This window comes from Cyprinodon tularosa, unplaced genomic scaffold (genome assembly GCF_016077235.1).
Source record: "Cyprinodon tularosa strain WSP-4 unplaced genomic scaffold, ASM1607723v1 ctg63, whole genome shotgun sequence".
NCBI classification, from domain to species: domain Eukaryota; kingdom Metazoa; phylum Chordata; class Actinopteri; order Cyprinodontiformes; family Cyprinodontidae; genus Cyprinodon; species Cyprinodon tularosa.
The window spans coordinates 2885694-2900608 of record NW_024039374.1 but is presented as its reverse complement, the minus strand read 5'-3'; the positions used below and the strand labels follow the sequence as shown (position 1 = coordinate 2900608).

Sequence of the window (14915 nt, the reverse complement as noted above, 5' to 3'; positions counted from 1 at the left end):
AAATGCACAAGTTCCTTTAACAATGGCTAAAAGGCTGCATTTAGCTAAATTATTTTTTAAATAAAATTATGACATTAGAATATCATTTTATTTGTTTAAATTGTAAAAAATTATTGAGAAAGAAGCAGAAGGGAAGAGATCCTTTATACTAGATTAATAACTGGACATACCTACTTAAATGAGTTTTTGTTTGTAGTAGGGAAGGGAAATAATGATATATGTGAGGGTTGTGAAAGAAAAGAAAATGTGGATCATGTTTTGATGTAATTAATACTTTTTTGAAGTAATTATGGAAAAAGGGAAATAATTCAGTATTAAAGGAATTTTAGGGACAGATGGGGATAGGGAGGAAAAATTTGTTATTGATAAAGCTTTGTTTTTATTTGTACATAACACAAAAATACAAAAAAAGAGTATAGTGGGTGGAACTGTAGAGCTACATACTCATGTACAGTAGGTGGCGGTATGCATCTATAAGTTGTTTGCAATCCGCCAATCTAAAGAAGAAGAGCTTCCGCCTTTGCGTGATGACGCATTTTCTGCCCTGTTGGAAGGTGGTTTCAGAAAGAAGCTGTAGCTGTAGACGGTAGCGGAAGAAGAAAAGCTGAGTATAGAAGGCAAACGGCATTGAACAGCTCATTTGAATTGGTGCTACTTTCTGTTATTAAACGGTAAGAAACATCTTTAAATTTCTACCTCTTTTGAAATGCTTTTTGTGCTTCTTTTAAATAGTAGCCACGCCTTTTTCATTAAACTAGAACGAGTCGAGCTAATATAAGTCTGTCGGGCCATAGACATTCCCCTGGTTTGGTTTTGCTAGAATTAAATAAGCTGCAATTTCATGCTATTTCCTCATATAATTGTATTATATGATATAATTTTACACACGTTATTTTACGTTTCATCCTTTAACATATATTGAAATATATCACTTCTGTTGAAAACCATGGTCAAGACAGTTAATGTGAACATTTGTGAGCATTTGAAACGCGTAGTATCAAGCAATTGGTTTTGCGGGTTATTTGTTTTGATACTTGATACTGAATCAGATCTCGTGACATTGGAGGATAAGGGGGCGTGGTCAATTAGCGGATGAGGTAATGGTGAATGTTTGAGATGATGCAACACACGTTTACATACATTCTCTATATTTTGGCAGCTATTGAAACAAGAGATAGCGATATACTTTAAAATAATTCAGGGAATTTTTTGCATGTACAAGATTTGGCTTTATCCTCAGCCTGCAGCCCCCACGTGGAGCCAAATGCAGTCAAAGAGAAGGGGCCCCTTTGTTCTGATGCATTGTTTGAAATACATTGATTGGGAAAGAGGAGCTAGACTCTATCATCTAAAGCACATTTTGTTTCTCGTTTTTTAATATGATTACATGCATACCTATTTATACCAAATGCATAAAGTGTCTATTGTGGAAAACCATTGATACTCGTGCAGCTGGTGATGATGGGTAAGAGTAGTAAAATTACATTATTTTGATTTTAGTTGAAGTTCACTACTCATTCTTTAGCTCCATTGTGGCTTGGGGAAAAAAATGAATAAAAAATAACAATCTGATTAACTTCTTATACGCTCATGTAATAACAGTTTATAATAATAAAAATTCATCTGAAAGGGAGTGTTTTAGTTAACTCACCTTTATGATTTTTTTTTTAAAGTGTAGTTTTATAGGCTAAAGCTTGTGGATAAAGACTGCTGTCAGTTTTTGGATAAATGTACTATAATCTTTGCTGTATTTAAAATATCTTTATATTTTCACTCATGACACCAAAAATCATATATTATTTTATCCGCATTGTATATGATAAACTAAAACAAAGGGTTAAGGATTTCTTTTTTTTTTTTTTAAAGACCATTTGTGAAGTTCCTGTTTCAGATTCAAAACTGGACTTTGGTCTGAGCTTTGACTGATCCACTTTATCTGTAGAATATGCTGTGGTTTAAAGTGCTATTGTTGCTCTGGATGTGCTTTTATTTATTTATGTATTTATTTATTTATTTTATGCTAAGAAGTTAACCCCAGGCCCAGACTGTTTTTAGCTGGCTTCGCTCCAGGAATTCTCAATCCCAAAGGATCAGGCTTCCACCACCGTATTTGGCTGGTGTTCAGCCACACATAGAATGCCTTGTTTGTTGGTTGTACAGTGTTTTCCCCTCACGTTAAGGCAGGCTCGGACTGGGAACGAATTTCGGCCCATGGCATTTTTCCATCTACACCGGCCCACTTATGAACCCACTCTGGGGAAAAAAAAAAAAGCACAATCAAAAGCGTGTCTCAAGTGTGACTGAAATGAAAATATACCTGAAGCAACATCCGCAGCATCCACATTCCAGCACCACTCGCCACATCAGCTGGGTTGCCAGATGTCACTGACTCACGTTTTCCAGCCCAAAAAATCTTCATAAACCACCTCGATATACGAAATCTCGCCCAGTTCGAACCAAAGTCCATTGATCTCTTAGGCCATAAATCTAAAGAAAAAAAGATAGATTGTTGAATTACCCCAGTTAAAAGAAAGCAGAACTCACTCTCTCTTTTTATGATCTGTTAACTCATACTGTATTTCTATTGAGTCTATTGTTAAGAGTATTTAAAGAAATTAATTTTACAAAATTTTTTTATTATTTGATCTTAGATGGCATGACCAAAACAATGATGTAATTGTTAGTTTCCCTATGCTCTGTCACAGATGTCCGTCAGTGAGGACCTTCCAGACATGGATGGAGCAGACCTCTTTGGGCTGCTGTTCCATGATGGCAACAATGGAAGCACTGAGCCCTTTTCTCAGGGTGACAATGACCTTATTGAATCCTGGCTCTCGGAACAAGATGTAAGGCTTCGCAAAGCAGCGACACCTGATCCAAAAAAAAAACAATCCAATGCAATATATTTATCTTTAATTGTAAAGGATTGAATCTCACTGATTATTTTTCTCATTAGATACTGACCGGTGTGGATACTGAAGATTTCCTGTCTAGCTTGCTAGATGGAGATGACAAGGTGGAGGCATTCTGTCCCTCCCATTCCCCAATGGGGAGCGACAGCGGCATTTCTGATGACAGCAGCTCAGGCGGTGGAAACAACAACGACATAGTACCCAGCCCTGGCTACTCTCATCCCAGCCCCGTTCACTCTGATCCCACCCATATTCTGGAGGAGCTGCAAGCAGAAAGCTTTGAGACCCTGTCAGTCCATGCAGATCACAGCTACTCTCTGCTGCAGAGTGGAGCCAGGGACATGGACATGCTGGAAAGCGTCAGGGCAGAGAAGCCAGATGCAGATGTCTTCATTGATCTAGGTAGTTCCTGTTGTGCTTTGAATTTATAAAAAAAAAAAAAAAAACTAGAGCTTTCACCAGGCAGATCTCATTTATTTAAAATGAATTGTTGGTGTAACAGATGAGCTGGTGAGCGATGCCATGGAGGAAGACTTTACCACCGAGATGCCTTGTACTTTCTCCATAGAAAACTCTGCACAGGATTTAACTCAGACAAGCAAAGCAGATCAGGTTGGTGCCTCCTGCCTACTTACAGTTAGTCCAATAAAGTACAGTTTGATTAACTTTGTTGTAAGGTGTTCATTTGATTGGAAGCAACTCATGATAAAAGAAAATGTTTCATGTTTGATGACACAATCAAGGTTTTAGGATATTGTCTGATTTTTCTCCATCTAGTTCCAGTTTAAAGAGATTGTTTTAACTGAAGAGGAAAAGAGACTTTTGGCAAAAGAAGGAGCCACCATCCCTGAACACATGCCTCTCACTAAGGTAACTGTAAGCTTGCATATGATCACACCCTCACTAAACAGATTTCTGAATTTTTAATTCACATCTAGGGAGGGGTATTTTTTATTGCATGAAAATTAAAATGTTAATTTAATATTTTTCCATGATTCACTAGTATCATGATTATTGTCTGCTGCATTCATGCACTCAAAGACTGTTTTGCTTTGGGTAACAGGCTGAGGAGAGGACTTTGAAGAGGATCAGGAGGAAAATCCGTAACAAGCAGTCTGCTCAGGAGAGTCGCAAAAAGAAGAAGGTTTATGTTGATGGGTTGGAAAACAGGTAAGGAGCACAAATAATGACACAACTTTGAATTTAAATCTCTGTTTTAAAGTCTAATAAGTGCTCTATCTTTATGGGTGCTCTGATACCACAGGTGATGGAAAAAAAAAAGTGTAAAGCTTTTTTTTCTCTCTTGTATTGAAATAATTTTCACATTTCACACAGACACATGTAGGGAGAAGGGGTCCTCCCAGCATCCACCTACCTTCTCCTAATACTAAATTATTATTTAGCTATTTTTTTAGATTGAAATTCTGTGCTCGATTTATTGTGGTGCATAGGGGACAGAAAGCAGGTTTTTAAAATTCTGCATTTATTTAGAAGAAGCAAAGGTAAAAGTGTCCCGTTATTGATATCAGTGAGAACTTTATTTTTCGATTATTTTTTATACACTTTTTAAGGTCCACATTTGTGTGACCACTTTTGCGATAATCTTTTCCTGCTTTAACGCCACAATTTCCCCATGGTGGGAAAATAAAGGGATTTTTCTATTCGATTCTATTCTGAACCAGAGCAAATTAAAAATCTCTGGTGTCCTGAAGCAGTTTAACTTGTCCTGTGTTGTAGTACCTGTAATATTTTTTTTTTTCTGAAAAACCCACTGGATTTTATGCAAACTTTTCTATTCTAGGCTTTTTTCTTTATGTTTCTTAAACAGTATTTTTCGAAGAGTTCTTTATTTTTTGTAGTTGCATTGTTTGTTTTTTGTTTTTTTGGCTCAACCTCGAATATTATTTTTTTTTCAAAACTGGTGCTAATAAGGGAAGTCGTGGGACAATTGATCAGATTGTATCTCCAGGGTGTTGGTACCAATACAAAGACACTAATTAGTGAGGGATTTTCTTCAACAGGGTTGCTGTCTGCACTGCACACAACCTGGAACTTCAGAAGAAAGTCCAGCTGCTTCAGAAACAGAACATGTAAGCAAACGTAGATTTTTCTCCCTTGTTCATTGTTTTTTTTAACAAACTTGTCACACTAAAGTGTCCTTCCTGCTCCTCGTAGGTCCTTGATTGAGCAACTGCGGAAACTCCAGGCTATAGTAAAGATGTCTACTCTGAAGGCCAGCACAACCAGCACTTGTGTTATGGTAAATCTTTCTGCTAAAGCTATTTTTTATTTTTAACCATTGGTGTGTTTTTATTTCTCACTGTGATTTTCTTTGCTTTCTTTAGGTGTTCCTGCTCTCTTTTTGCCTCATCATCTTTCCGTCAGTTAATCCATTTGGTGGAAACACTGAACTAAAGGAGCCCTACACACCTTCATCCGGTGAGTTTACTAAAGGCTTTCACTTGTTTTTATTGAGTTTGGAGTAAATGCATCTGTTGTATTACCAGCATAGAACTTTCTTCCTTTGATTTTTGCAGTCCTTTCCCGCACCTTGCGCTCAGTGCCGTCAGAGAACACAGATCCTGCATTTTACATGGAGGCTGAGGAGGATCCACTGATCTTGGTTTCAGAGGTGGTGGAGAACACCAAAGCCATCTTCTCAGGGGGCCAGAAGAACCACACCCCTGACTATCAGAGGGTGGAGCAATCCGACTCTGAGACAGGCGTTAACAGCAATTCCTCTGCAGACATCCCCAGTCCAGCTCAGGCGGCAGAGATGAAGCCCGGGTCGCCCGGCGGCGTGGGTCCTTTGAAGGAAGGGTCCATCGATCCTGTGGTGGCGGCAGCAGCAGCTGTGACATATGATGTCCCGGGATCCAAGGAGAGCTGGATTGACCGAAACCCCCCATCTGTCATTTTACAGCAGCATCGCTCTGATGAGATGTAGTAGAATTTTAACCACAAGAACCAGCAGGGGGAGACATTTTCTACCTGTAAAAAGAGGGAAGCTTAAACTTAAAAAAAAATTGGGGATGAAGGTAAACAAAAATAATGTTATCTATCCATCTGTTTTTTTTGTTCCTTTATTCTCATCTACTGCAGTTTTATTTATTTTTTTTGCACATTCAATTTTACTTCATTTGAAGACTTCCAAAGACTTTAATTATAAACTACTGTATATTTCCATATTTAAAAAGGTCAGTGGTGCCATAATTTTAATATCTGGTGTTCTGAAGGTCACATGCTACTGATGTAGCCCCAAGGGGTTTTAAAATGCTTCGAAATGTGATGACCAACACTTGTAGGTCTGAATTTGCAAATTGGAAACACACATACCTACATACATTTTCTTTTTTTTCACACAAAATTTAGATGAGAGACTTGTTTTTATTTTTGCCTTCAGCAGATCCTGATATGATTCTAAAAAGCACTGCTAAATTGTCATTAAAAGAAGTCCGGCGCCTCGCTGTAGGTTTTTTTTTTTAAAGAAAAGCTGCTTGACTCTCATAAAGCATGGTTGTTCGACCGCTGTATGTATTGCTAAAGCCATTGCAGGACATTTGGCCATTTAAAAGACTAGTAAAGTTTGTTACTATATCCCTTGTACCAAGGGTCTCCATGTGCTTTGTAATTTCACAATGAATTTTTGTTTATATTAGAGTAAAGCTAGAGACAATAGTGAATCATTTGCCCTGAACCCAGTAAGTACATTTTTTTTTGTGAAGCCCAGTCTGTTTTAACAATATTTTACCAGGAAACAAAAATAACTTTCCATTCCTTTGAGGAGAAGAGGGATCGTTAAGTATTTGCTCAGTGAAGTATTTGCAGTATACTCAAATACGTAATTTGTTAGTGAGACATTTTTTCTGTATATATATTTTTTTGTCAGTAATATATATGTATAGGAAATTTAAATGGTATTGGAAGAGCTTTGATTCAAGTAACATGCGATGAGATTTTAAATGTTAGTCATGTCAAAAGAAATGCACTGTCATTGGAAAAAGTATGAGAATTAATGTAAATAGAATATGATTGTTATTTTTTTTCCTGTACATAATGACTTAATGTATAATACATGTCTGAATATATATCATAATAAACTTTTTTATGAATAAGATGAAAACGTTGCATATTTATCTTTGGCATCTGCGCTGGTATTACACAGGACCTTAAGCTTTCATTGTTTGCTTACTTTATTACTTGTTAAATTAGGGGTTCCTCTCTGTGGTTTTTGAGCTTTCTGAACTTTTTCTCAAGGCCAAGGTGTTTTATACAGTTTCCGATTGACTATTTTATAGAAGTAACATATATTACACATTTACTGCATAAGAATGTTCTGACTTGAGCCTTCATTTTAAAACTAACTCAAATAATTATAACCCTGAACATATGTTTATAGATGTAGAAATGGGTTTAGGTTAAATAAGTGGAGGGTCATAAGGCTGATGAAGTGATGGAGGAGCAGACAGACAGATGGGAAACTGATGAACTTAAAAATGAATGAATGGAAAGGAGATTGAAAAAATAGATCAGTGGATGGATAGATTCATAAATTTATTATGGAGCAGGAACGGCCTAAATATTCCATATAGATTAAGATCTGAGAAATAATTACATTTTGTACTTCACTGTCATTAAACATAGGGCTGCTAATCATGAGAGCTCTTAATGCACTCCTTTAAACTTATCTGGGACGGTACGATTATCTAATTGTTATGGTTCTCCCCTTGTGTACTTCTATTTGAGTTTCTTTTTAAAGTTTTCTGTTCCACTTAGATTTATGTTATACTGTTTTCTCGTTCAATGGTTTCTTTTACCATTTTGTGCTATTTTGATGCAGTTTTGTATGTCTTGAGTTACTCTCTGTTGCCCCCTAGTGCCTGTTTCCTTTCCCCTTGGCTCTCTTCTAGTTAGTTCTATTCACACCTGCTCCATATCAGCTTATTAGCCAAGCCTTTGTTCTGTTCCCCATATATACACCACCTCTGCAGTTCCTCAGTGCTGGTTTGTTGTTTTATTGCTTGGCTCTTTGTGTGAGTTCCCTGCCCTGGTTTTTGGTTTCTAGTATTCTGCTCTTGCATTTTGTTTTTGTACCCCTTTATTTTATTAAACCTGCAAGTATTCATCTCTACATATGGGTCCTCAACCAACTTCCACCCTCACTTGGACAATTATGTAGCTTTAAAAGTATATATATATATATATATATATATATATATATATATATATATATGAACTGAACTGAAGCTCCAATGTTTTCTTTTCAGTGTGTGTGTCTCGTAGCAAGGGAGAATATTTATATTTCTTGAGACTGCAGCCATTTGTCTGACCTTAGCGGCAAACTCAGCTGTGCGGGGAAAACACAGGATAGAAGCTGAGTCACAAATCTGAGGCTGGATTCATGAGTCACGCGCTTCCACAAAAACGTGTCCAGGCTTGTTGGCCTGATGCGGGAAAGGTCGCTCTCTGAGTAACCAGCAGAGGGCGCTATTATCCTGTTTTTCTGTCTATGAAGGGGGGCCAGTATAGCTCAGCAGCTGGTGTGCGGTTCAGCTGAAAAGTCATTCAGTTATCATGTAGGCAAACTAATTTGCATTGAAATAAATGTCAAACGACAAATTCGACTCATTTAAAAAGTAATGTAAAAAGAAAACATTTAACCGTAAGTATAATTCCTGTAACTCGTGTTTTTGATGCTTGGTAGAAGGTTAGGGGTTAAATTCTGAGTTAGAAAAACATTTTTAAACAAGGAAAGAAGCAACCCCCCACCCGGTAGCCTATGTTTGAAAGGACAATGATGTTGCATGTAAGCATCTGCTATACCACTGATAAGATAAATTGGGATGATAAGCTCCAGTAGTCAGCACGTGTCCGTGTCCTGTTTTTTTTTTTTTTTTTTTGGGGGGGGGGGGGGGACATCTGTTGCGGGTCACCCAAAAAAATCCAATGTCCATAGGGGGTGGGAAAATGGTGCGTGCATGTTCCAAGAAATGCAACACTTACATGCTTTTAAACCGTGCTGGACACCGTGCGCGTGGAGTGGAAGAAGGACGGTTGTGGGGAACAGTTTTTTTTTTTTTTTTTTTTTGTCCTTGGGGACACGGCACGCGTCTAGCCAGGCTGATGTGATTAGCCGCCCCGCCCCCACCGCTTAAATAAAGGGGAACAAAAGGTGGCGTGTGCCCAACTCAACAGACTGCTTTTCAGCTTTATTGAAAACTGCCAGGTTAAAACTGAAAGGGTCTTGGTTGTTAACCTAACCTGCAAACACAGACATATAAATGACAGACAACCACGCACACACTAACACCAATTTCAACTGGCCAATCAGAATAATGTTTATTTCTGGCATACAGGACTTAATTGTTGTCATTCAAAAGTGCTGAAAAACAATAATTTGAATAAAATTTAATAAATTATTTTAAAGAAAGAAGAATCCAAAGCGCTTTACTCTACATTCAGTCATTAACCATACACTTGAGTTGGTACTCCTGCATCCTAAAGGCTGATTTATACTTCGAAACCAGGTCCTCTACGTAGATGTTGCAGTGAACAAATGGACATCCCCAACCCCCTCCACAGACACTCTGGTGCAACTCTCCCAAATTGTAACTGATAGTGCCGCAGACAGGAGGCCGGCTTGTATTGTTTTTATGACAGAAATTGCGGAAAAGGTGCGAAGGTGCCGGAGAACGCTGGGACCCTTTTCCCACCTGGATCCCCGCTATTTTCCGCCATCATGTCACTCCGTTGTCGGACAAATTCGCCCCCACTTGCTCACTGCCTTGGCCGTATCTAGACCCACAGCGTATAGCACAGAACACGCTTCAATATTGAGCATAATTCAAAAATGTATGCGTCAAGCTCACTGCAACACACTGCTGCAGGAGTATAACCAGCCCTTAACTCACTGTTTAACAGCACTAAAACTGGGCATACACTGTACGAGTTTTTGCCCTTTTTGGTTGAGTGAGAATTTTTCAATCAGCCAACTTTCAGCCTCGTCGTGCGTCGCGTAGTATACAGGGGGTAATTAGGGGAGATTAGCCTCTCAGAACCAACTCCCGATCAGGAATCGTAAGGTCGAGAGAAAATCAAACATGTTTGAAATTCAATCAGCCGTGAGCTGTTTACCTCTACACCCTGTGATTTCATCATACAGTTTAAGCTGTAGCTGCGTTCAACAATTGAAAATATCGAACAGTGTATGCCTGGCTTAAGTGATTCTCGGGTCACGCTCCCCCTACAGGACCTTTTGAACATAGCACTGTTATAAACACTGACTACCCTCCATGAACCCTGAGCTACAGCAATCTAAGCAGCTTCCAACTTCTGACAGTTTTTAACTTATAAAACCAGACACACATAATGTGTTACACACTCTTTTTGTAAGTATTTGCTTTTGTGTTTGAACGTACAACATTGATACTCATGACTTGAATTATAAATAACTGTTAAAAACCTGTTTTATTTCAATCATCCCTTCTGGGAGTTGATCTGAATTGAAAGTGCAACTAAAAGAAAGCAGTTAATCATGCTTATAAAACAAGTTGACATATCTTACCATTATAAATGATTACATTGGAACACAAAAAGTTTGAAGCTGCTGGCATTACACATATAAAAACATAAATAGTAATATACTGATATAACTCTCACAGAAGCCAAAAGGGTGCATAGAAGAAAAAGGGGTATTGAATTTTCAGAAGTTATATCTTGATAAACAGTAATAACTTGATTAATCAAAAGAATCAGCCCTACCTTCTAGTCTAATGTCTGAACTGAAAAGCGAGCTGTCTGATTTTTTAAACCAGTCCAGCTTGTATGCCAACTATATATAGGTTAAAGGGACAACACAGCAGTTTTTAGAGTGCTCTTCAGGAGACTTCAAGAAGTCTCGTCTGATTATTAGGGTCAGGACAGGCTTGTAGATGTCTCTTTCGGGAGGGTTCTGTCACCTGACTGTAAACAGTACAGCCGGTTAAGTAAGAGGATAGAAAGCTGTTTATTAAGGGCAAAGGGAGGCTGGGCGGGGAAAGTTTGCTATGTAAAACCTTCCCAGTGATTCCCCAAGCAGGGAAAGTACTTATCTTAAAATAACCTCCCAGTATTTATCATGGAAGGTATTTATTTCTCCACTCTGTTTACTCAAATATGTCACAATTCATAATATTGAAAAGAGAAAAAACCCCAGAAATATCATACACCTTATGTATTTTTCAATTGCACCTGTTTTCCTGAGATCTTAATCTTGGGAAACTCGCAGTCAACCTATTATACTAAAAAAGCCTTTAGAGCATATTTTTGTAGTTATTAATATTTAGAATATTGAATAATAATACTAAAACGTAATAAATATTGGAAGTAGATATTAGACGTCTAAATTTATAGAAACAATAAAAAAACCTTTATTTATTATATGTGCAAGTTGCTTTGTCTTTTCAAACCTTTGAAATTTTGCAACATTAATTTTTTTTTTACATATTAAAATGTATCTATATACCATAAGGAAATGTGGCTCTATAACCATATTTACAATATCTGCTTTCAGAGGGGCAACTTAAAGTACTTCTTAAAGAAGTTTAAAGCAACTCTTTCAAAGTCATTAAAAATAATTGTTACATGTTTAACCTATATTGAATGTAAAATGTATGTTATTAAAAAGATATTTGTAAATATTCTCATAAGACCTCGCCTCCTCACCGCCGCTAAATACTGCTACTAGATGTAACTGCAGGAGCTTTCTTTAAGTCATTTCACGTGATGTTTCCACATATTCCATATTTGCACCAACAAATGTTTGCACCTGAGCACGGTGGTGTTGATGTGCACGTAATTAATGTAAAACATCATGGGTTATAGCATGGAGCCCCCTGGGTGTCAGGGTAAAAAAAAAAAAAAAGCCGGTGGAAACCCGTGGGCACGGATTGATAAACTTTGCGCACGATTTTCCAATCCGTGCACTCAGATTAAGAAACTGTGCTCTCGGTTTTTTAATCCGTTTATTAATCCGTGCGCACACAGTATGTTTAGTCAATTAATTGTTATATAGATATAAACATATAGACTTAGTGCAGTGCGATGCTTTAATGAGCATGCTTTAGAGCTTGAACTTGCATCTAACTATGAAGGTTCCAGAGCAGCTGTGTGCGCATGGAATGCAAAGCAGGGCACACAGTTTATTGATCCTAGCGCACGGGTTAATAAACCGAGAGCACAGTTTCTCAATCCGCAGGCAGGGGTTAATAAACTGAAAGCACAGTTTCTTAATCTGCACGCACGGATTGAAAAACTGTGCGCTCAGTTTATCAATCTGTGGCCACGTATTTCCACCAGATTTTTTTTTTTTTTTACCCTGACACCCAGGGAGCTCCATATTATAGAAATAAGGCGGAAAGGAAAACTTATTTGTGGCACCTGCCCCCAAAACTGTGGCTCCCTGGGTGGGGAGCCTTATTTCTCATATTAGACACCAAACAGGATTTAGGGGTTCAGTGCATCCTAATGTCATAATACCCATGGAAAAACATCAACTGTTAAAAAACTTATAAAAACATGTTTCTTTTTAGCAAATTGTTTTTACCAACGCAGTGAGAGGTCTACTATTAGTTTATATTGGATGTTGATGAGCCAAAGTGCAGGATCTGCTGTGGGAGGGGTGGTGGGGAATTTCTTGAAACAGTGAAATCAAGCCCACGTGGGCAAATGATCAACAACTGAAGTCGAATACCTACTAATGTTCCGGGACTTTTGCTTTCCTTACCCTCGGTTTACCCCAGCTGTTCCGAGCCAATGGTTGGAGACAACACTAGGGGGGGGGAGAGAAGGACCGCCCATTGCCGAGAAACTACGCCGGCGTGGGTATAAATCCACCCACAGCCTGTTTCCGAGCTCAGAAAAACACAAGAGACAGAGAGAGGAAGAACGCAACCGGAATATCAGAGCACTGAACAGCCCGATCACACTTGGATTTATTCTAACTATGACTCTGGAAGAAATCAGCGGACAAGAGAACACAATGGATAACGCTGATAGGTAAATATTTGAGGAAATGTTTGGTTTAAGTCGCTGCTCTGTGAACCATGCGCAGGTTCCTGATGGTGTGCGTTTTTCTTTTGTGAAGGGTGCAAAGTGCAGGTGCAGCCTTAGAGGAGCTGCTGATCGCCGCTAAGAAGCAGGACTACCTCACGGTTGGAGTCTACGAGTCTGCCAAAGTCATGAATGTGTAAGTATCCAGCCTTTATCTCTTAAATGCATCGGTCTTTCTGAGCGAGGATGCGCGTCTAATCACCTGCCTCTCCTCTCCTCTCTGCGCAGCGACCCAGACAGCGTGGCGTTCTGCGTCCTCGCCACCGATGAGGAGTACGAGTGCGACATCGCGCTCCAGATCCACTTCACCCTCATCCAGGCTTTCTGCTTTGATAACGATATAAACGTCGTGCGGGTCAACGACATCGATCGTCTGGCTGATTTGGTGGGAGCAGACGACAGCGGAGAGCCCAAGGACGCGCACTGCATTCTCGTCACGGTACGTTCTCAGTTGCACAATCGTGCATGCGCGCTTTCTTAGGTGCACAATGTTTCCCTGAATAATCCCCTTTCCTCACGACTAATCATCAGTTTTTTATTATTTTTTTTTCCAGAGCCCCAGTGCAAATCCATGGAAAGACCCTGCTCTGGACAAATTGAGCCTGTTCTGCGAGGAGAGCCGCAGCGCGTATGACTGGGTTCCAGCCATCACACTCCCAGAGCGCTGAAGAAACTGTTCCCAGTAAAGAAGATGATGATGAAACGAAAAGTCAACCTTCAGCTGAGGGAGTCAAGCCTTTCTGCTTCACCTGTCTGGATTAAGAGGCTGTGACTGCGCCTGAATCTAGAGCATTCTGGGTCAGCGTGTTGGGTCTGGATCACCCAGTGGCAACTGTTGGAGTTCAGGAGGTCAACTGTTGACTGGGTCAACTGGACATTGAGAAGGAGCTGGACTGAGCTGGATGATGCATTAAGTGGTTAACTGTGGCTGCCCTGCATTGGGAGCCTGTATGGGGAGTTGGGCAACAGGTTGCAGTGAAAAGATACAGTGGACTACTGAAAGTGTGGGAGCTGGACTGGATCTGATCATGCAGGAGAAGGTCAGATCCTGGTTCTGAAGATGATGGTGTCCAAAAGAGTCTGCATGGATTTTTCTTGTTGAGTTCAGCTATCTATATCAGGAAGTTCTTGGAAAAAGTAGATTCTCTGCTTGCATATCCTGATTTTAGCTGCACAATGTCCAGCAAGACGATTATGGACTTTGCTTTTGCTTTCAGATATGAATAAATAATGCAATATCTATTTGAATTGTACACATTTTGAATGTTTTTGAATAAACATTTGAAATCAAACTATTCCTCTCCTCTCTGACGTTTCAGTTCTTTACCCATGAGTCTCTTTACATTCAATGTGCTTGATATTATCTAGAACTGACGTTGCAGCAGAATGTCTGAGCCCGCACCACCCTGCAGAGACGCACCAGTCAGGAAGTGCTGAATGACTTTTTACTGCACAGTCTGAGTGAGGGAGTTAACTGTGGGTGGCAGGAAAGTAGATCAAATGATTTGGTGACTTAAGAGGAGGAAAGAGAGAACCAGCTAAAGTCTAAAATTCTGTAGTTTCTGACTCGCACTGTCTTGCAAAAGAATTCACACCACTCTTTTTTTTTTTCACATTTCAGAAGATGTTTCTAAAGAAAAACTAAAGTACACAATCTGGTAGAATGAAATGTTTAGATTGCATTTGAAGAATGAATTTGCAATCATGGGGCACCTTTAAATTTAGCTTTGCAATACTTGCAAATCGAGATTTTATATTTTTTCATGCTGAGAAGTTCCATGCACTGCTAAATATGAACAGCAAATATCAAGCTTTGACCCAGAGCTACGGTTATATTTAGGCCTGTTCTTGCTCAGACATTCAAAACACATGAATGTTTGATCTTCACCATTTCATTGTAGCCCTGGCACTAAT

At 39.1% G+C, this 14915-nt stretch overlaps 2 protein-coding genes across 2 annotated transcripts; both read left to right on the top strand.

The window, feature by feature from the left end:
- The first annotated feature begins 512 nt into the window (after positions 1–512).
- creb3l3l (cAMP responsive element binding protein 3-like 3 like) lies at positions 513–7035 on the top strand. Its single transcript, XM_038308135.1, has 10 exons — positions 513–671; positions 2706–2846; positions 2957–3314; positions 3415–3524; positions 3690–3782; positions 3976–4082; positions 4934–5002; positions 5088–5172; positions 5258–5351; positions 5450–7035. Exons 2-10 carry the CDS (start codon positions 2706–2708, stop codon positions 5857–5859), a joined length of 1467 nt encoding a protein of 488 aa, XP_038164063.1. The 5' UTR covers positions 513–671; the 3' UTR covers positions 5860–7035.
- A 5750-nt stretch (positions 7036–12785) lies between these two features.
- On the top strand, positions 12786–14297 carry gadd45ga (growth arrest and DNA-damage-inducible, gamma a). The gene is made up of 4 exons (XM_038308032.1): positions 12786–12947; positions 13036–13137; positions 13230–13440; positions 13556–14297. The coding sequence occupies exons 1-4, from the start codon at positions 12895–12897 to the stop codon at positions 13667–13669; spliced, it is 480 nt and encodes a 159-aa protein (XP_038163960.1). The 5' UTR covers positions 12786–12894; the 3' UTR covers positions 13670–14297.
- The last annotated feature ends 618 nt before the right edge of the window (positions 14298–14915 follow it).